This window comes from Papio anubis, chromosome 12, assembly GCF_008728515.1.
Source record: "Papio anubis isolate 15944 chromosome 12, Panubis1.0, whole genome shotgun sequence".
Lineage (NCBI taxonomy): Eukaryota > Metazoa > Chordata > Mammalia > Primates > Cercopithecidae > Papio > Papio anubis.
The window spans coordinates 74,185,453-74,209,203 of NC_044987.1; the positions used below are offsets into that span (position 1 = coordinate 74,185,453).

At 36.2% G+C, this 23,751-nt stretch overlaps 1 protein-coding gene across 3 annotated transcripts in view; it reads left to right on the top strand.

The window, feature by feature from the left end:
- PDE3B (phosphodiesterase 3B) overlaps positions 1 to 18,902 on the top strand; it is a 215,091-nt gene extending 196,189 nt beyond the window's left edge. For all 3 annotated transcript variants that reach the window (XM_003910185.3, XM_021926005.2, XM_009186523.3), the window contains 4 exons: positions 6,430 to 6,633; positions 8,589 to 8,750; positions 14,892 to 15,144; positions 16,865 to 18,902. In XM_003910185.3, coding sequence (XP_003910234.1) covers positions 6,430 to 6,633; positions 8,589 to 8,750; positions 14,892 to 15,144; positions 16,865 to 17,079 — 834 coding nt within the window. In that variant the 3' untranslated portion in view covers positions 17,080 to 18,902. The remainder of the gene's footprint in view (positions 1 to 6,429; positions 6,634 to 8,588; positions 8,751 to 14,891; positions 15,145 to 16,864) is intronic.
- Positions 18,903 to 23,751: the final 4,849 nt, after the last annotated feature.

The following is a 23,751-nucleotide window of genomic DNA, read 5'->3' on the forward strand; positions in this document are numbered from 1 at the left end:
GAAAATGTATAGCCTCTTACCTAGTCTCCTTGCTTGTTCCCTGCTCTCCTTCAGTCTGTTCTCAACACATGTCAGCCAGAATGTGACCCTGTTTAAGTGTGTTGCATCACTCTGTTCCAGACTCTCTTGCCAGGTGCTGTGGCTTACACCTGTAATCTCAATGCTTTGGGTGGCTGAGACATTAGGATTGCCTGAGCCTAGGAGTTTGAGATCAATCTGGGCAACATTTGAGACCCTGTTTCAAAACAAATAAAAAAACAAAAAAGTAAACTCTCCAATGGCATTCACCTTACCCCTAGTAAATGACAATCATAAAATGTTCTGCAAGGCCCTGCATTATTGGCCCCATTAAGTCTTTTTATTTTTATTTTTATTTTTATTTTTATTTATTTATTTTTTTACTGACTCAAGTCTAGTCTCACTGGCTTCCTTGCTAATACCATCTCTGTCCCTTTCTGAGAGTGTTTGCACTTTCTGTTCTCCCTGCCCAGAGGGTTTTTCCTTTAGATATCCGTATATTCATTTTGTCATCTCCTTCCATCTAAAATTTCTTCCTTATACCACTATGTTCCTTCTCTGTTTTTTTTCCATAGCAGTGATCATTTAGGATACTATATATTTTGTTTATGTACTTTGTTTTTTATATGTATCTCCTCAATGGAATATAAAGTTCCACAAGGGCAGGGATTTTTGTCTTTTATTCCATAATACCTAGAGTAGTGCTTGACATACAAAAAGCATTTAGTAAATATTTGTTGAATGTTGAAGGATGTCTGAATTCTTTGCTCTGTAGTACTCCTAGGTTTTCTGAAATATATTCTGTGCTTCCCAAAGTAACAAAGTTTATGAGGCCTTCTTCAACTAGCACCTGTGAGATAAGGACCCTTGTAAAAGTCTACGGCTTAATGTGGTTAAGTAGCAAAGTAGGTTCTTTCATCTTTGGAAACTCAGTGGGTCTAGTCAGGCCATAATTAATAAAAGATATTATAGTTCCGGTGTGTTATAGACAGTAGCATATAATACCACCAGCTGGGTCAAGCATTCTTTTTCATTCTCATGGCAAGGAATGTGTGCTAGAAAGATACACGAGGATTCTTAACATGAAAGAAGGTGATACATATAGCCAGGTATATCCCAGAGAAATGTCAGTATTAATAAGATTCTAAGAGATTTCTGAGCTGTTTCCAAATGAAAAGTTGGCTGAAAGATGGAGGTTAGTGCTGAAGATAGTAAAATTTCTGGAATATTTTTATGAGACTGGGTAAAAGGAAACACAGTTTTAAGTTGAGATTTGTAAATGTTTTCTCTCCCAAAATATGGATTAAGATGACTAAACACATGAATCTGTTTCCCCTTCTTCCTGAGAATGCATTAAAATGATAGTAAGATATGAAGTTCATTACAACAGAGAGCAATAAGAGGATGATAGGTATTATCACCAGCAGATAAAAAAATTTTTATAACATTTCTGGAAAATGAAAAGTGGATGAATATTGACAGATAAAACAAAAGTACCCAGCATAGCTGGAACCCCAGAGAGACTCCTGTTACCATTTGCTCCTGCTTGCTCTCTCTGTGCACACACACACCTTTAGTCAGAGTGACTACAACCCTATGTTTACCTCCAGGCAGAAAACTCATCTCTTAGATATTGAAGGAAACTGCCTGGAGAGTAACAACAGTTCCTAGAGTGGGTATTAGTAGTTCAAAGTAAATTTCTCTCATTCTAGACATCTAATAGCTGGCACCCGTTATTCTAAAGCAAAACTTGCTAGGTAACAAACCCTATCCACATTTATATAGTTCCCACTCATTCATCCCAAGGGGAGACACTCCACAATAAAACATACATAACAGCAGAGAGAAATTACAACTGAAATCTAGAATTCATTGTGTGTGTGTGTGTGTGTGTGTGTGTGTGTGTGTGTGTAAGACAGGGTCTCACTCTGTTGCCAGGCTGGAGTGCAATGGCGCGATCTTGGCTCATTGCAACCTCCGCCTCCAGGGTTCAAGCGATTCTCCTGCCTCAGCCTCCCGAGTAGCTGGAACTACAGGCGCATGCCACCATGCCCAACTAATTTTTGTATTTTTAGTAGAGATGGGGTTTCACCATGTTGGTCAGAATGGTCTCGATCTCTTGACCTCGTGATCCACCCACCTTGGCCTCCCAAAGTGCTGGGATTACAGGCGTGAACCACTGCACCTGATTTAGAATTCATTTTTCTGTATACACAGATAACCAAGGATCATCACACATGGCATTAATCACAAGCTTGGAAAGAAAAGGCTAAGATGGAAAGAATAACTGACCACAGGGAGAATCTAGGGAATAGAGAAGCATCTAATTATTTTTTAAAAAAGTATTCTCAGAGAATTTGAAAAATACTGCATCCATAAAGTAAGAACAGGAAACTATAATAAAGGAACATCAGAGAACAAGTTAGGCTCTTAGAAACTAAAAATATTACTGCAGGAAATTTTAAAAATTCAATATAAGCTTGGGAAGTAAAAGTCCAGGTAGTCTCTCCCAGAACATAGACCAGGAAGATAAAAAGAAAATACAGGGAAGGAAAAGATAAGACATGGGGGACTAGGTCAAGATGTGACTAGTGGAAGTTCTAAAAAGAGGGGAGTCTTTGGATTGAAGGGGCTCACTAAGTGCCAGGAAAGTTGAATAGAGAAAAAATACTCAAACCCCACATGTAGCACATCATGGAAAAATTTCAGAACACCAGAGATTTTATTTAAAAAAAAAAAAAAAGAATTCCTGAGAAGATGAAAACAGTACCTCTATAAAAGAACAAAAATTCAACTGTGATTATATTTTTAGCAACAATAGATGCTAGACAATACTGGAATGAAGTCTCTAAAATTCTAGGGGAATTAATTCATTCATTTATTTGTTCAAGTATTTATTGGGTGCATATTGTGGGATAGGCACTATTTAGGCATTGTTATGTTGAATAAAACATGGGAAAAATCTTGCCTCTCATCGAACTTACATTCTAGTACAGCAAGAAAATAAATAAATAAATAAATAATGTGTGTGTGAGCAAGAGAGAGAGAGAGAGACAGAGCATGAGAAAGAGAGACCAAGCGGCAGAGAGAGAAAGAGAAGATTATGACTTAAGAGCTAGGATAGAAGTAAAATGAGAGGAGATAGGAAGTACTGGCTAAGAGTATTATTTTCAAGTTAGAGTTCTATATTCAGCTAAGCTACCATTTTACATAAGAGCAAAATGACGAGATTCTCAGATATGCAGTGATTTTAAACAATCATATCTTGACCATCCTGAGAAAGTTATTTTAAAATGTATTTCAGCAAAACAAGGGTGGTAACTAAGATAAAGGAAGATAAGGGATTAATAGAAATTTTAGAACTGATGGTTTGTCTCTGTGTCCCCACCCAAATCTCATCTCAAATTGTAGTCCTCACATGTGAAGGGGCAGGGCCCTGGTGTGAGGTGATTATGATTAGATCATGGGGGCGGGTTCTCCCATGCTGTTCTCATGATAGTGAGGGAGTTGTCACGAGATGTGATGGTTTAAAAGTGGTAGTCTCCCCTGTGTGTGCTCTCCCTCTTTCTCCTGCTATCTTGTGAAGAAGGTACCTGCCTCTCCTTTGCCTTCCACCGTGACTGTAAGTTTCCTAAGGCTTCCCCAGCCATGTGGAACTGTGAGTCAATTAAACCTCTTCTGTTTATAAGTTACCTAGTCTCAGGTAGTATCTCTATAGCAGTGTAAACACAGAAAAGAACAAACCGAGAACAGTGTAAAAGAATCCTGAGATAACAGCTGTTCATCAAGACTATTTCTTTACCCTATTAAAAAAACAACAAAACTAGCTGCTTTGTGTTCTATAGCACCTTATTTGTCTGCTATCTCTCTACTGGATTTTTTTGAGTTGGGAGTATTATTTTTTAAAAGAACAGTCTTTCCTAATCTTTTCCACTTGAAGTGCCTGCCTTCTTAGTTGGCCGGGTGTGGTGGTTCACGCCTGTAATCCCAACACTTTGGGAGTCCGAGGCGGGCAGATCACGAGGTCAAGAGATCGAGACCATTCTGGCTAACACAGTGAAACCCCGACTCAAGTAAAAAACACAAAAAATTAGCTGGGTGTGGTGGCGGGCGCCTGTAGTCCCAGCTACTCAGGAGACTGAGGCTGGAGAATGGCTTGAACCTGGAAGGCAGAGCTTGCAGTGAGCCGAGATCGTGCCACTGCACTCCAGCTTGGGCGACAGAACGTGTGTCTCAAAAAAAAAAAAGAAGTGCCTTCTTAGTCATGAGATGATGGCTATGACCTAGATTTTTTGTTAATGTTTCCTCCTGTTTCTTATGTTTTAAAAGGGGACATTTGTTCAGATTAGTCAGACTCATCCTTTGTATGATCTAAGTCTTTCTTATGTCTGAAGGGTTTTCTCTTTTTGCTCTTATTTAAGTGTTACTATTTGCTAAGATTCTGTCAGTTTGTATTAAACCCCTTCTCAGATCTTTCCAACTCAGAGGGTGAAAAGTTAGATTTATGACCAATTAATTTGTTTTGCCAAAGTATTGATGTATTTACTGTAGAGAGAAGGATCTATAGCCAGAAAAAGCAGGTAATAAGATGCTTTAGCACAAAGTCAAAGGATGTTAGTTTATTGCAGCTCCAAATGAGCTGGGGCCCTGTCTTTTTTCTCTACTTCTAAGACCCCGCAGTAAGAGCTGAGACTTTATCTGTTTGCTTGATTGGTTTTTCTTACTCAGTTTAAGCTTGGTCTGCTGCTCTCTGTGCTACCTTCAAGTATTCTTCTAAAGTAGAGTTGACATTTGCTTCCTACTTACTGCTTCATGATTCTTTCTTGCCTCCCACTCACCTTTGAGCTTGTGAATCTACTGGGGTCCAGCAGGGAACCCCTTCCACCTACTCTTCAGATAGGTTTTCTCCTTCTTATGCAGTGACTTGGTTAGCTTTTCTGTACCCATTCTCATTTTCACTATGTCTTTGAAGTTTCCAGTATGGTGATTATATCTAGATTCTAATACTGATTCAGACTTTTTCCCCCCATTTTATATTTCTTTGGCATTTTCAAATGGTAATTTGAATGGTGAAAGAATTCTGAACTTGCTCATTTTTTTAAAAACTGATCTTGCTAGCTGTGAGTTTATTAAGTCAGCTAGCTTCACAGGACACTCATTGTACATTGTGTTTTATTGAGCCCAGAATCAGATTACTTCCTCCTGAACAGACAGAGCTGTTCTCATAGTTAAGTCTTTGTAACATTTGAGCATGAATTAGTCAAATCATTATTAAATGTAAATGACCCCTTAGGGAGTTTTTAAAGCTTACTCTTTGTTTGGTATTTATAATGTTTAGAAATTGTATTACAGGTGGTATGAAATGCCTTTATATGGCTCATTGCAAAGTTTAAATCATACCATTGCTTTTATAAAATCAAATAGTGTAAAACATAATCAGTGTTATGCATCTGTGCTTAAATCTAGGCTATAGCTAATTTTCACAAATAAGTAGAGCTATTCAATTAAGCTCTCAGAATATGTATCCTACCTGAGATCTCATTCTATCTGTCCTTCTTTCTCATTACACAGTAGGCTCCATGAAAACAGGGATAGGGTTTTAATTTTTATCCCTGGCCTTTAACACAACTTGGCTGTAGAAGCTTTTTAAAATAATTATATGCTTATTTAATAATTTAAAGAATTGCTTTATTTTTAGAGGTGGAAGAGGCTTTAGAAATTCTATACTCCACTGATTTTAAGTCTGTATTCCAAAGTCCTAGAGTACTGAGGAGGTACCTCAGGGTCTTCCACTGGAGTGAAGTGTAGGAAAAGTGAGTAATTCCACACCATTTGAACCAGCGGATTTGTGTTTTTATCTGTTACGTAGTTCTGTTTTACTCCCAGGCACTGTGTGAGGATGGGAATCCAGGATATGTCCGTCTCAGACAGGCAGGCCTCTTACTTACCCTGGACAGTACTCCTGCTTCCTCTTCTTTAGTCACCATCACCATTGACTCCAGAATGACTAAACAACAGAAATGTATTCTGAAACCTGCTCTAGATCCCTAATGACTTTATTCACAGTTTATCTGAGAAGGTTTTCTGATTAAATGAAATAGACCTCAAAATATCAACTTCACATCTCTTGGGAGGCAGCACAGGGTCTGCAAAGATAAACTTTAAAGATAAATAACCCTTTCACTTACTAGCCATGTATGCTGGAAGGAAAGGTGTATCCTAACCTCTTTGCACTTCAGTTTATTCATTTATAAAATTATCACAACCTATTTTCACAGGTACTAAAATACCTGGTAAAATGCCTAGTATATAGTAGGTATTCATTGTTTGTGTACTTCCAACCTGATATTAATGATATTAAAGTTTAATATCTTTGAGGTGTCTGCCTCATTTTTCTGTATTTCTTTTTAGGCAGTTTTATACAATGACAGATCTGTTCTGGAAAATCATCATGCTGCGTCAGCTTGGAATCTGTATCTTTCTCACCCAGAATACAACTTCCTTCTTCATCTTGATCATGTGGAATTCAAGCGCTTTCGTTTTTTAGTCATCGAAGCAATCCTTGCCACAGATCTTAAAAAGCATTTTGATTTTCTTGCAGAATTCAATGCCAAGGTTTGTTATGAAAATTAGTGCCTGATTTAAAAAATCTTTATTGTCAGTGTTACTGATAAAATATGATTTTTAATGTTAAGTTAGAATTATTACTGCTGAGAAAGTAACAATAAATAGTTGATATAAAATAATATATATGCCTATATTTTAAAAAATAAACATTTTTATTGTTATGGTAACATTTCCTAAAATATTATTGCTTGCTATATTTTCTTTCAACACATAAACTTATACTATTGTGACTTTATTTCACATACTTTCACCTAGAAACAAACCAGTTATTTCAAATGAGTTTAAAGAGAGATTTGACAAAGCCATGCTTAGTGTCAAGTAAGGCATTATATAAAATTAATTTTATGTGTTTCCTAAGAATCCAGTTAATTCTAAGAATCCAGTTAATTATGCCTACCTCACTGCACCTGTTATACCTTCTTTATATTAGTGATTCTTTAGCTGGCTAGTGTAGGGAAAAGGAAGCACCTTCTTCTACTTGAGAATAATTCAGTCATTCAACAAGTATTTATTGGGATTGCCCACTATGTGCAGACATTGTACTAGGCCAAAGAACTCATATTCACCAGGGGACCAAGAATCACTGCCCCAGTATGACAGTGGTACTCATGGGACTATGCTTTATCCCTCAGACATTTGAGGTGAAAAAAGTTGAGGACCACCGCTTTAGATTCCCGCCCTGGCTTGCAGGAAGCTGCTATTTTCTTGATGACTTCTGTGACCTAAAAGAAGCTGTACCTGCAGGGTAGAGAAACTGGTAACAAAGGAGTACTAGATTAAACCCGCTGGAAGGAGACCCTTATATATGTTGTTGTCATGACATTAATGAAATGCTTATGAAAATCAGTGAGAAATCAGGGTACCTTTAAAATTATTTCATAGTTGTATAGTTTTATTCACTTTAATTTTTAAATAAAATTCATTTAAGTGCTTAAGTCACCTTTTACAGGTAAAAGATTATCTAACACAATACTTTGAATGTGTATTCCGTAAAGACTTCTATTTTGAAGTCTCTCAAAAAAATGCCATATGAATGGGGCTCTAGACCTCCTATTAAGTTTCAGTCAAAAGAGCTCTTCTCTCAAGTGTTTTCTATGATGGTGTTCTACATAATTTTTTTTTTTTTTCTGAAAGAGTTTGGTGCCAAAAAGCAACCATAACACTGAAGTTCAAAAGCTATGACATGGCTCATTCTTTTCATTTTTTACAAAATGAAATTTTAGTTCTTGAAAGGCTTTTTTTTCCAGCTAATAATGACAATTATCATTTATTTAAATAACAATATTTAACACTTACCGTGAGCAAGGCATTTTTTCATTTATTAATCCTCATAGCAGCATGGCTAGATTGGTATTACTTTTCCTATTTCATAGATGAAGAAAGTTAGATTCGAATAGATTAAGCAGTTTTTTCACTGTTACACACTGAATTTTTGATTCAGAATACAGCTTGCTGATTCATGACATTCTGAGTCAGGATTTAAAACTATAGGGCCAGCTTCTCAGACTTGTGTTCAGGTCACTATATCATTGCCTTTCACAGCAAGAGCAAACTTCTCTAGCTTCTTAAGTGTTCTTTTTTGAGGTAGAAATAAGTAGTTATAATTCTTATATGATTTTTTTGATATTGTGTATCTACTATACTTAATATATATGTGTATATATACACACACACACACACATATAATTCATGATTCTTTGTGGTAATCACAAATATTGAAACCCATGGTTATATGTTTTTCTAGAAAGCATTTTTAGAAAGGAAATTTAACCAATAGAAGTCCATATTATGGAATAAACTGATTTTAAAAAGAACTATTTGCTGAACTAACTTTCTGTCATTTAGACAGGAAACAGTTTTAAGATAATTTGGTAAAAGCAAACAAAACAACAATTTTTTTAAATGCCTTCAGAACCTAAAATGAGTTTGTTTTTCCAAAATAGGCAAATGATGTAAATAGTAATGGCATAGAATGGAGTAATGAAAATGATCGCCTCTTGGTATGCCAGGTGTGCATCAAACTGGCAGATATAAATGGCCCAGCAAAAGTTCGAGACTTGCATTTGAAATGGACAGAAGGCATTGTCAATGAATTTTATGAGCAGGTAAGTTGAAACATGAGCTTGGTGGGATTTTTAAGAGCTGTCATAAGAAGACACTCCTCTTTGGGTTTTTGAATAGCTTTATTAAGTGTTTGAATTCTGAGTTGCTTTGACTGGGAAGGGTTAAAAATTGTTGCATTTGCTTTGGTTCTTAATATTTTCTATGTTCTGTTTGCCATTGCTGTTAAAATTTTTAAAAATAACCTATTCCCTATCTTGAGTGAGCTGAATATACTCGTGAGTCTATAGGTAGGGCTGTTAGCAGCGGCAAATCCGTACGAGTCTGCAGCAACCTCAATTCTTGCCCCCTCAGAAGAAAGAATTCAACTGAGGGGCATAAGGCAGAGGGAGCGATTGAGGCAAGTTTTAGAGCAGAAGGGAAAGTTTATTTAAAAGCTTTAGAGCAAGAATGAAAGGAAGTAAAGTACACTTGGAAGAAGACCAGGAGGGCAACCTGAGAGATCAAGTGCATGGTTTGATCTTTGACTTGGAGTCTTATGCACTGGCATGCTTCCAGGGTTGTGTTACTTCTCCCAATTCATCCCTTGAGGTGGCTGTCGGATGTGCAGTGGCCTGCCAGCACTTGGGAGGGGCCACATACACAGTGTGTTTACTGAAGTTGTATTCATGCTCACTTGAGGCATTTTTCCCTTACCTGTCCAGAGTTCATGGAGGAAGGCTATATACCAATTAAACTTCACCATTTTGCCTCTTAGTGTACATGCTTGAGCCCACTCACCCAGCTCCTGAGATCTTATCAGGATGCTGCTGATGACCAGTTTCAGGTTTTTCTATCTATTGGGTGACTGCCTTACCCTGGTGCCAGCTGTGACCAATTATTATTTTAGAGAGACAGCTTAACCTATCACCTGATGGTCACCTGACATTTCTGATTGGGTTGGGGGCAGGCCCTCTCCTGCTCTGCCCATGTCTTTCTGACTACTTTCTATAACAAGGCTAGATGACATTATGATTCCAAGGTCTCTTTCAGCCCTGCGATTCTGTAACCTAGAATAATTGTTTCCAGATGAAGTGGTTTTTAAATTATTCAGGGTATGCTCAGAATATAAAGAATATCAATCCATTTTCAACTCTGCTATAAAAAGACTAACTCCCTGCCATAGGAACATCAACTGGGAAGAAATCTGGACAGAGGGCTACAAATGGAGAGAATAGACACTTAGTGGTTTTCAAGGATTCAAAGATATAAGCATGCTCTTTTGTTCTTAAATCTTTTTTTTGAGACAGAGGCTTGCTCTGTTGCCCAGGCTGTAGTGCAGTGGCACAATCTCGGCTCACTGCAACCTCTGCCTCCTGTGTTCAAGCGATTCTCCTGCCTCAGCCTCCTGAGTAGCTGGGATTACAGGCACACGCCACCATGCCTGGCTAATTTTTGTATTTTTAGTAGAGATGGGGTTTCACCATGTTGGTCAGGCTGGTCTCAAATTCCTGACCTTGTGATCCACCCACCTCAGCCTCCCAAAGTGTTGGGATTACAGACGTGAGCCACTGTGCCCAGCTGTTCTTAAATCTTTAAAAATTTTTTTCATTATTATTCTTTAAGTTCTGGGGTACATGTGCAGAACATGCAGTTTTGTTACATAGGTATACATGTGCCATGGTGGTTTGCTGCACTCATCAACCCGTTATCTACATTAGTTATTTCTCCTAATGCTATCCCTCCCCTACCGCCCCACCCCGTGACAGGCCCCCATGTGTCATGTTCCCCTCCTTGTGTCCATGTGTTCTCATTGTTCAACTCCCACTTATGAGTGAGAACATACAGTGTTTGGTTTTCTGTTTCTGTGTTTGCTGAGAATGATGGTTTCCAGCTACATCTATGTCCCTGCAAAGGACGTGAACTCATCCTTTTTTTATAATTGCATAGTATTCCGTGGTATATATGTGCCACATTTTCTTTATCCAGTCTATCATTGATGGGCATTTGGGTTAGTTCTAAGTCTTTGAAAAGTGTTCCTATTTCTCCACATCCTTTCCACTATCTGTTGTTTCCTGACTTTAATGATCGCCATTCCAACTGGCATAAGAGGTTATCTCATTGTGGTTTTTATTTGCATTTCTCTAATGACTAGTGATGATGAGCTTTTTTCATATGTTTGTTGGCCACATAAATATCCCAAGACACATAATCGTCTGATTCGCCAAGGTTGAATGAAGGAAAATATGTTAAGGGCAGTCAGAGAGAAAGGCTGGGTTACTCACAAAGGGAAGCCCATCAGACTACCAGTGGATCTCTCTGCAGAAACCATACAAGCCAGAAGAGAGTGGGGCCAATATTCAACATTCTTAAAGAAAAGAATTTTCTTTTTTTTTTTTTAAGAAAAGAATTTTCAACCCAGAGTTTCATATCCAGCCAAACTAAGCTGCTTAAGTGATGGAGAAATAAAATCCTTTACACACAAGCAAATGCTGAGAGATTTTGTCACCTCCAGACCTGCCTTACAAGAACTCCTGAAGGAAGCACTAAATATGGAAAGGAAAAACTAATACCAGCTACTGCAAAAACATGCCAAATTGTAAAGACCATTGACACTATGAAGAAACCGCATCAACTAATGGGCAAAATTAACTTGCTAGTATCATAATGACAGGATCAAATTCACACATGACAGTATTAGCCTTAAATATAAATGGGCTAAATGCCCCAATTAAAAGGCACAGACTGGCAAATTGGATAAAGAGTCAAGACCGATCAGTGTGCTGTATTCAGGAGACCCATCTCACATGCAAAGACACACATAGGCTCAAAATAAAGGGATGGAGAAAGATATACCAAGCAAATGGAAAGCAGAAAAAAAAGCAGGGTTTGCAATCCTAGTCTCTGATGAAACAGACTTTTAAACCAACAAAGATTGAAAAATACAAAGAAGGTCCTTACATAATGGTAAAGGGATCAATTAATCAAGAACAGCTAACTATCCTAAATATGTATGCACCCAATACAGGAGCACCCAGATTCATAAAGCAAGTCCTTAGAGACTTACAAAGAGACTTAGACTCCCATACAACAATAATGGGAGATTTTAACACCCCACTGTCAACATTAGACAGATCAACGAGACAGAAAATTAACAAGGATATTCAGGACTTGAACTCAGCTCTGGACCAAGTGGACCTAATAGACATCTACAGAACTCTCCACCCCAAATCAACAGAAAATACATTCTTCTCAGCACCACATCGCACTTGTTCTACAATTGACCACATAGTTGGAAATAAAACACTCCTCAGCAAATGGAAAAGAACAGAAATCATAACAAACAGTCTCTCAGACCACCGTGCAATCAAATTAGAAATCAGGATTAAGAAACTCACTCAAAACCGCACAACTACATGGAAACTGAACAACCTGCTCCTGAATGACTACTGGGTAAATAACAAAATTAAGGCAGAAATAAATAGACACAATGTACCAGAATCTCTGGGACATAGCTAAAGTGGTGTTTAGAGGGAAATTTATAGCACTAAATGCCCACAGGAGAAAGCGGGAAAGATCTAAAATCGACACCCTAACATCACAATTAAAAGAACTAGAGAAGCAAGAACAAACAAATTCAAAAGCTAGCAGAAAACAAGAAATAACTAAGATCAGAGCAGAACCGAAGGAAATAGAGACACAGAAAACCCTTCAAAAAAATCAATGAATACAGGAGGTGATTTTTTGAAAAGATTAACAAAATAGACCACTAGCTAGATTAATAAAGAAGAAAAGAGAGAAGAATCAAATAGATGCAATAAAAAATGATGAAGGTGATATCACCACTGACCCCACAGAAATACAAACTATCAGAGAATACTATAAAATTTTTGGCATTAAAATAATCTTTCCACTTTGCTGAATCTGCCATTTTTGGGGTCCACTTTTGAGGCTTCCTACAGTGTAGGAGTACATGATTTCCTGACATACCTAACATTTTGTTAACTCCAAAATAGCAAATACACCTTTTTGACTTTGGAATTACATTCCTTAGCAATCCTTGTTGGCCCTAATTATCAGGAAAGGTCAAGATATCTACCAGGTGAGGGCTTTCTTAACATGAGTGGAAAGTGGGAGTAATTGAGCCTATGTAACCATGCACCTGGTATATCTTGTTACTTCCAGATTATATTGAAAATGTGCAGTGTTTTACACCCACCAGCTAAACATCCCAACACAATAGTGTATACTCTGCTGTTTATAAGTTACAAAATGCCATATTGTATAATCATGGAAACATTATTAGTATTTTACTATTCTCTGATATGTTTAAATTATATTTAACTTGGGGTAGTAAATGGCTGTATTTACCTAATTTGTAAGATTATAATATGCAGTTTGCATATTCTCATCTTCATTCTCAGTGATAATTGAAACTTGCTTTATTTAGAGCTCGCCCATGGATCTCATGTTTACAAATGAGGAATTTTATCCTAAGGAAAATGTTATCTTTATATTATATGTACAAATAGGTAATAAAAAATAATGGTGTATGTCAGTTTTAGAAAATTCACTAGTTCAGTGAGATAACATTAGAAATATTCATTTAGACCCTGCATATTATTTTAAAAGCATATAGAATTTTACTTATTAAGCAAACCTGGAAGCCCTGCCTGAGGCTGAATCCTGGCTTCCCTTCCTTATCTGCAATATGACCTTGGTTGGGTAAGTTACTTAACCTCTCTGTGCCAGTTTCCTCACTGATAAAATAGGAATAATGATGGTACCTACGTCATAAGGTTTCTGTGACGATTAAATGAACTAATATATGTAGACTTCTTAGAATAGTTTCTTACACATAAGTTCTCAATAAATGTTAACTATTATAATTTCACATATATCACTAAAAATATATTATCTCAGAGAGTTTCACTTAATCTAAGTGTCATTCAATATCAAAGGAGGAAAATGTCATCTGATATCCTACCACTTATGAAAGTTTTAATCATCCCTCATCAGAACTAAACTTCTTTCTCATTCTGGTTATGCTATTAAACTTTCTTCAGATATTGATGTAAAATTCTAACCACGCCCAACTTTTTTCCTGTTATCCTAATTATACTGTCTTTATATGCCTACAGCCATTTAACTGCCATGGGCTTAGGAAAGCCAAACTCCTGGGTTATATATCTATGAAATTACAGAGTCCTATAGATAAACCCAACTGTTTTTGGAAAAACATCAATTGAGGTTTTCTTCCTCATAGAAGATAATCTCGTAAAAGATTTCTAATCATGGGACAGTTAATCACGGGGACAGTTTCTGGTTGTTTCCTCAGCGTTATGTTGGCTCATTACAGAACAGACACTGCTTACCTGCAGAATTTGTACACTGTGGGGAGAAATTTATCCCAAACCAGTTCAGACACTAGGACTAAAATGTTAATAGTACCATTTGGAGAATGCTCAGTACTGTGCTAAACACCTTATATAATACTGCCTTTTAACCTCATCATAGCATCCCTATAAGGTAGATGATTATTCAGATTTTACACACAGTGCATTTGTGCATAGAACTTGCTCAACACCACACAGATAGTAGTCTGATCTCAAATTAAGCCGTAGAAGCCACAGTGGTAGGGTAACAGAAGGCAGGCCATTGGGGATCTAGTCCCAGGAGCCTCACCTCCATTATGGTAGCTCTACTTTATTTGTTTTTCATATTAGGTTTTCTGATTTTGAATCATTAGAGAGTTCTGCTGTTAAAAAAAGCGGGGTGGAGGTAGTGTTATTGAAAAGCACTTGCAAAATTCAGCTCTGTACATTTGAGATATAACTACAACAAAAATGTTTCTATTATGCTTTTGCCCCTAGATAAAGAGAATCCATAATTGACACTATGGAATTTTGCAGGTTGTTAGTAAAATATCTGATACTTATTTTTAAAGATCTGTATGTTTCTTATTAACTGAGTATCAGCCATACTGGTTGATGTGGACAGAATGTGAAAATAAAGTTTTGTTTAGGATTTCTCAATATTAAATTCTTACAGTTGAAATGATAGAATAGATTCATTGATGCTTATTTATAAAAAATAGTTTTATATAAATTGTTTATTTAAAAAAAACTCAAGATAATTTTAACAGCAAAGCTCAGTAGTGGTTCTTTCACCAGTTAAAAATGTACTTTTCTTTTTAAAATATGCAGGGAGATGAAGAAGCAAATCTTGGTCTGCCCATCAGTCCATTCATGGATCGTTCTTCTCCTCAACTAGCAAAACTCCAAGAATCTTTTATCACCCACATAGTGGGTCCCCTGTGTAACTCCTATGATGCTGCTGGTTTGCTACCAGGTCAGTGGATAGAAGCAGAAGAGGATAATGATACTGAAAGTGGTGATGATGAAGATGGTGAAGAATTAGATACAGATGATGAAGAAATGGAAAACAATCTAAATCCAAGTAAGAATATAGGGACATTATAATTTATGTAATGTTATAGGTTGAGTATTCAAAGTCTGAAAATCTGAAATATGAAATGCTCCAAAATCCAAAACTTTTTGAGTGCCAGCATGGTGCTCAAAGGAGATATTCATTGGGACACTTGGATTTCAGATTTTTCAATTAGAGATGCTAAATATAATGCAAATATTCCAAAATCAGAAACACTTCTGGTCCCAAGCATTTTGAATAGGGATACTCAACCTTTAATAACTGCATATATCCATTTAAGTTAGATTTGGAACTTTGTTTCTCAGATACAGATTCGGCAGTCATTATATTGAGTAACCACTATCTAAATGTTCAGATTCAATAGTCATGTTTTGAGTAACTGCTGTAAGCTGGGTACTGGGTGAATACTGTAATACAACAAGCATTCTTATTCTTATTCAATTAAAGTAACATCTCTTGAGGTGTTGTCCTCTAACCAGTACTCTTCATTCAGCAGGCTCCACCTGTGCATGCACGATAGGGCCATCACCACATCTGAACATAGGTGGATCCTCATGGCGAGTCCTCCTTCATGTCACTCCTTTTCACACATCTCACCCCCCATCCCACTGGAAAGCTGAGGAGCACAACTTCCATAGCAGCATACTAATCTGCCGTTCACATAGACTTGAGAAATAGATCAAAACAGTGGGGAGTGGGGGGGAGGGGGAAGGAAAACATACATTCCCTGGTTGTAAAGGGAGAGCCAAGTTTTGTGGCATTATGAATTTGAGTTACCAAACTGTAATGACATGCTTTTCTATATAAGACAATTAGTATGAATGGAAAATGAAATGAAAATTGTCACTTTGTAATTGTGAATGAAATCAGTTATTTGCTCATTTTAAAGTAGAATTTAAATTATACCTACATAAGTATTGTTTTGATTTTCAAGCATGCAATAAATCAGACCAGATAGGAAAACTACAAAGCACCTCCCACTGCAACACACACATGCCTTGTATTTAGGATTAGCATGGCAAATCCTATTAAAATGTATTTAAAATTCTTTTTTTTAAAATGGCATTAGCATCTGAAGGTTGACTGACTTCTAAAAATTATACTCCCCCATCTCTACTAAAAATACAAAATATTAGCTGGGCATAGTGGTGGGCGCCTGTAGTCCCAGCTACTCGGGAGGCTGAGGCAGGAGAATGGCATGAACCTGGGAGGCAGAGGTTGCAGTGAGCTGAGATCGCACCACTGCACTCCAGCCTGGGTGACAGAGCAAGACTCCGTCGCAAAAAAAAAAAAAAAAATTATACTTATCAAAATGTTGGTAATTGTGTTTAATTCAATACATAAGATGCCCTTAAAGGTTGTTTTTTAACTTTGGGTTATTTTCATTTGAAATTTCAGCATAATTCTTCCCTCTCCACCATACCCAGCCAGTTTTCCCTAAACCTCTTCTCTATTGTGTTTTTATCCATAACAATACCATCTAATGTATTCCTGTTTTGCTTCTTTCTGTTTTCCTAGCTCTTTCCACTAGAATCTGAACACCATAATGCAGGGATTATTTTTATAGTACTATTTCATTATACTATTTTTATTATATTATTATTTTATAGTACTGTTTACTTTTGTAACCCCAGTGCTTAGATACCTAGAATATAATAGGCACTTAATATTTGTTGAATGATTAAATCATATTGCTGTGATTAGAATATATTTCTTTTAAATTTCACAGAACCACCAAGAAGGAAAAGCAGACGGCAAATATTTTGTCAGCTAATGCACCACCTCACTGAAAACCATAAGATATGGAAGGAAATCATAGAGGAAGAAGAAAAATGTAAAGCTGATGGGAATAAACTGCAGGTGGAGAACTCCTCCTTACCTCAAGCAGATGAGATTCAGGTCATTGAAGAAGCAGATGAAGAGGAAGAGCGACAGTTTGAGTAAAAGAAAGTCATATTGAAGAAGCCCAGAGGGCTGTGCCCAGGGGCAGAAATCATTGCCTAGTGTCCACCGGCTGACTCTCAACTGACCATTCCCACATGGACAAGCCTTAATACTGTGAGAGGATCCTTGCTCTGCTGGCAGTTTCCCACTCCTATGCACTTTCACAGGAACTAGAAAACTATTCTTAAACCAAGAATACCATCCGTGTTGACCCATATTGCAGAGCCCTTACTTAAATCCTTCACTATTGTATGAATACTTTGTCATAATGCTGCTTTGCTGGGTAGTGAGCTCTTATTTTTCATTGGGGGTCAGCTATAACTAAAAACTCAAGTGACTTATTTCAGTTACCAAAGTGGCCAGAACTTTCGCTTTTATGAAAATAGATTCATATTGTATATCCCAATGTGTCTTTTATGTCTTTGAATGTTTTGGAAAAAAGTCTATGCCTGTCTAAAAATGCATCCAGTGTTGCCTTTCTGAGGGTTTTCTTCTCAATGCAATACACTGTTAAGTTCTATTCTCCCAGCTAGGTTTATCCGTGAAGGACTGAGTGACCTTTGTTATATTTAACAAAATCCAGGTGCATCAATTTCTGATGCTTTTTACTATTGTGTATTATCTACTATGTGTGTTTTATTTCTGCTGAGAGTATTCAGGTTTGCCATGGACATCAGAAGTTTGAATTCCAGTCTTACCTTCTTTATGTTCCATGGCTGAATTTTAAAGCTGTTTAGGCTTAACAATGAAGGGATTTATTCTTTAGTCAAAATTGTTATTTTTACTCTAGCTCAGGATTTGTATTTTTAAAGATTTAGTTAATATAAACACAGCACAGATTTGTCAGAAGAAAAAAAATTTGCCGTAATACCAAGGTTCACCTTTTATGAAATGAGCAACATTTTCTCTTCTTAGATGAATTTGAAACTAATTAAAACCAAAGAAAAGGAGATGTCTGTCTTTTGCCTTAATGCAAAATCAAATGAAACTAATCTCATTAAAGATAAAGAAAAAAGGAATATAGTGAGCCCTAAAGGACACGTACATTGAATAAATAATTGGAATATGTGGTTATCTTTAGATCCATATCTTAGTTGTCATTTGTTTACTCTCAAACTGATGTTCATCTTTCTGTTAATTTCCCTCTGCCTCAAGACTACATGACAGAAATGACCTATCACTACTTATTATTTCTGAAGCCCAACTGCAGGACTGATTTCTGAGATCAAGTAAAGAATTGGAATACTTATTTTTCATATAAAAAATCTAAATATGTTAATAAATCATTTCATACAAAAGTACATTATTAAATAACCATATTATCAAAATAATCACAAGAAAATGGACCATATTTACAATGTTTTGTAAACTTGCCAGTGTGTGGATATGTACCCTATTTGTGAAATACATTTGAAGATATAAAGACCAGCCAAAATGATGGCAAAATGGTAGGCTAATATCTTCTATTATTATTGGAGACCATATCATATTTTGGATTCATGCAATTTTGCACACAGTGAAACCATTAATTTTCCAAGGTAATTCCTTTAGAATATGGTATTGGCATGCAGTTTCTTACTTATCTAGAATATTTGGCTTATCTGAAAGATACCAATTTAAGATCTCTGGAAGTGTTAGAATTTTTGATCCTTCACAGTATCAATATTTAATTAATCACTAAGCTTTATTTATTAGACATGTTGAGTGAGTGCTCAGTTCCTTGCTGCCACTTTTGTTACCATTGCCACACACTATTTGTAAACCAGTCCCACCACTTATTACTGATTAATAAAATTTTAACTGATAATTATTTGCACTTAAAATATATATATCCTGTCCTTATATTTCTCTAGAGTACATTTTCCATCATGTTTACGTGTATTTCTGTTATTACTTCCTCTCCTGCAGAATACATACAAGTGTATGTGTATAAATTCATACATGTGCAAGCATGCATATTGAGATTCAATCACATTTCCATACTGTCTTTTATTGGGTTTTATATATATATATATATATATATATATATATATATATATATATTTTTTTTTTTTTAGTTTATGTTATTTTCTCAAAAGCAGCATTTTTAATTACAAATACTGGATTTACTGGATTTAATTATAAATCCAATTACTATTGGGAACTCATTTTAACATAATATAGTCCTTAGATTATTTAACCCTTGCTAAGTAATTGACATATGTCAAAATAACTAGCCTAAAGAAACCCAAAAAAGTATCACTCCGGAGCTGAAACTTAAAAATTCATACGTGTAAGAAAGAATGTGAGAGTATATTAAATGCACACCATACTATTAGATGAAATCTTACTTGAGAAATTGCCATAAGCCATATTACAGATCTTATTTTGACTGCTACTGAATCAGATTAATTTCTTGTTAAAATAATTTTCATCATAAATCTTCTATTTTTAAAGCCACTGGTATTAGAAATATTCTTTTAGTGCTGTATATATGTATCTACTGACACATTTTTCTCCATAAAAGTACTTTTAGAAATTATTTCATGATTTGAAAGCTGTTTCCTGCTGTTATTTCATTACTTACTTTGTTGGTGCTATTGGCTTTTTCTACTTATTTTACAAGAAACCTGGAGTTTCTGGCTTACTTAAGTCATCAGAAATTCCCTGTATCTAGATTGCATCATCTCATAGAAACAAACTTCACAAAGGAGATGAATAGATACAACTCTGGTTCCTTCATTATAATTGCCAGATTAATATAAGCTCTTCTAGTGTGTAGGGGATAGGAGTGGCAGGTGGAGCAGAGATGCATCACTTCTCAAAGGAATGTGACTTTTAAGCTGAGAACTGAAGAATTAAGAGTTAGCTCAGAAATGACAGCTTGTAGAGAGAGAATAACAGCATGTACAGAGGCCAGAAGAGAAAGCATCCCTACACTGGATGAGCCAAAGAGATTTAGGGTGGCTGGAAGATAGAGCACAAGAAGAGGGAGTGGTAGAGAGATGGTGGTTAATGAAGGGCCTTGTAAAACATGACGTGCCACTTTAAACTTTATTCCTAAAGGAAATGGGAAACAATGAAAAAGTTTCAATCGGAAGAATAACATGATTAGATTTACATTTTACGAGGATCAAATAGCATACTTCAGTTGTCCTTTGTTACATGTGGGGGATTGGTTCTAGGACCTCCTCAGCTATAAAAATTGTCACATATTCAAGTCTCACAGTCAACCCTGTGGAACCCACAGATACAAAAAGTTGGCCCTCTCTATACGAGGGTTACGCATCCCACTAATACTATATTTTCATCTGCATTTAGTTGCGGATGCAGAACCTGCCAATACAGGGCCAACTATATTTACTGAAAAACTCCACATATAAGTGGACCCATGGAGTTCAAACCCATGTTGTTCAAGGGTCAACTGTATTTTGAATGGTTTAAAACTATTGTTTTGGACTGAGTTCCTGCACCTAGGCCCCAATAGACCAGACCAAAGCAAAATGGAGTCATTGATACTAAATGCCACACAATCAAACTGAAACTTTAAGGAAATACATTGATCCCCAGACTAGTTTTTTCTCAAAACAGGAGATTCCAGTCTATCTGAGCATAATCAAGGAAGTCCCCGCTGCTTTAACCTGTACAAAGAAGACATAATCTGAAGTAACCTAGTGATAACTGATCAGTTTTTATTTTTCTATTATTCTGTTTCCTTGTTCCCATCTTTACAAAACCCACTGTTCTGCCATTACCCAGTGGGAATTTCATTCTATTTTGTAGAATGCAAGTTACTTGATACATGAATCTAGAATAAAAGCCAATTATATCTGTAACAATTTGTTGTTAATTTTGTCTTTTGACAGAATGGCAGAGCAAGATTTAGACATAGGGAGTGCTTGGCGATATTGACTGGAATAGATTGTGGACCACAGCGACATGAACAGAGTTATGATTTAATATGGAGTTGGTATGGGGATAAGAAAGATTAAGGGTGGCTCCCAGATTTCAGATTTAGACAGCTGTCAATATCATTCACTGAGTTAGGGTATATCAGAGGAATTGATTTTGGATGTGTTAGAGAGTGAAGAGACGAATTCAGATTAGAGCAAAGTGAGATTAAGAGGCTTGAGACAACCAAGTGTATTTCAGTGTAGGTATGGAATTCAGAAAAGTGATATGGGCTACAAGTATGGATCTGGGAGTCAACAGCAAATAGTTGGAAGTCTACTTTGAGTATCAAGCTTTTCTCAAAAACTGTGTCATAGTATTGGCTTCTGGTACATTGACAATGAGCCCTTTTTGCTTGCTAACACTGCTGCATTCTGTATCTTTGTTTCATTATCCTGGACATCTCGCCATATCACTACACGGAAAAATTCCTTATCCTTGGCTGGGTGTGGTGGCTCACACTGTAATCCCAGCACTTTGGGAGGCCAAGGTGGGTAGATCTCTTAAGCTCAAGAGTTCGAGACCAACCTGGGTAACATGGCTCTCAGTATTAAGGTACTTCTACCTATTTGTTTTTGCATGTCTTATAATTTCTGCCTTATGAAAGTTGTTATTTGGTGTGGTATTATAACTGTTATAAAGTCCTTATGAATTATAGTACTTAGAATTACAAAGTGCACTTTTTTGTCTCATGTTTTCTGACTTGAATTCTGCCTTGTTTTATTAAGATCATGACTCCTGCTTTCTTTTTATTTGTATTTCCTGGCATGTCTTTAACCGTCCTTTTATTTTTAACCTTTAACCTATGTTTTAAGTATCTCTTCAACAATAATATAGCATTGGATTTGGTCTGAAATCAAATTCAATGCTATATTATATGAACACCTTTTTGATAGGTGAGATTTATTTTGATAGGTGAGGTGCACTTTGTAATTCTAAGTACTATAATTCATTTATATTTATTCATGTGACTGTAAGGACTTAATTCTTCATATTATTTGCTCTTTTCTTAAAAACTCATTTTAATTATGACGTTTAAGAAAGTGTGTATCTTTGATTCAGTGGCAATAGTTATACTATCTTTGGACCCCATTTCTTTATAGTATCTGCTTCTCATCTATAAATTAAAAAATTAGCTTGTACATATTCTTCTCTATCTCCCACTACCCAATTTAAGGCAATATTATCCTTTACTCTTGTACTGTTAAATATTCTTAAACGTCTACTACTTGTCACTTTTAAACTATATCTTTTGAATTCTAACTATATGAAGCAAAGAACTTATTCTGTGTTCTACCATTTCTCCTCTTCTCATTTTTTGTTAGATGCATTATTTTTATGAGTATAAAACAGATAGTATTGTCACATTTATGCCACCATTGTCTTAGTTCTATACTTAAATTTATTCAATGCTCAAAGCTAGTCCTTTTGTTGATGTTTCCCCAGTCATCACTTGGTTCACTGAAACTTGTCCTCACACCTGATTAACAGTTTAGGCGCTAGAGAACTTACCGTTTAAAGCAGACAAAATTAGGGAGCCCTCAATGTAGGGCACCAATTCCAGGTAGGAGCACCACCATCTCCTTGGCATAGGAACCCAAACTTATTTATACTTATTTCAGCACTTGGAGGCAAATTCTACAACTGCACAAACAGGAGGAGAAAATGAGACGGGGCAAATTGTTCAGCTGTTTATCCCAGTAAATCTGCTTGATTTCTTTCCACTTTTAGAAAAAGTTATCCTTACCTACTTCTCTCCTTATGTACTGATTTTCTCCATAGCTATCCCATGAAGAATGGGCTCCCATCTCCACCTCTGGCTTCGTCTATGCATGGTTTTGTTTGTGGTTTTCTATATTTTTCCATTCACCTTCCATCTCCTAAAATTTCAAAGTATCTGATCCACTAACATTGCCCTCCACCCGTATTCTCAATGCCTTTATTCCATTTTCTATCCTTAATGGTTATTTCAGTGATAGGTGAGAAAAAACAAGCGTGCTCACTTGTTGAATCAGAAATTAGATCTCTAACATTTGAATCAGTAGCTTAGCACTAACTGATAAGAGAGAAGGCATCCTTATTGCACAGATCCAACGTATCTGTTACAATGTAATTTCAAAAAACAGATTTTTCCAGTATGGATTACTTACTAATTCATGTTAATTTATATTTTTCCAAAAGTGTAGCATTTTATTTTTACCACAGCTAACTGGTTCCAAATAATCAAGTTGAAAGTATAATGAAAAACAGCCTTATAAATTGTAAAGTGTAAGATAAATTATTGGGTGTGAATAAAAGGAATATGGAATGAAATAAGGCATGCCTCTGCCGTGATCTAGAGAATTCACTTCCCCTGTGTAAACCTCTTATTTCCTTGGCTATAAAATGAGCACATTAAGTGAAGTTAAGGTTCTTCTACCTTTAAAAGTTGATGAAGCTACATCTTTTATAATTTGTCTGGCTTGACAATTAACCTGTGAAAATAGCATGATCTTCATTCTGCATAGATTTATGGAGTTCCTAAATTGTACTAGCAGCAGTAGTGGTAGTACTCAAAAGCAAAAGAAAGCCTCCTCAACTTTTATTATAATCTACTTCAGTTCACTAAGTTGTTTTACCCAGTAAAACTACCTTAAAGTTCAACTTAGGCTCTTATAGCAGATATGACAGTAAGTAGGAGACCCTGGGATGACAGATTTGCTATGTCAAAGAGCGAGCAAAGATTAAGGAGCAACCTGAATA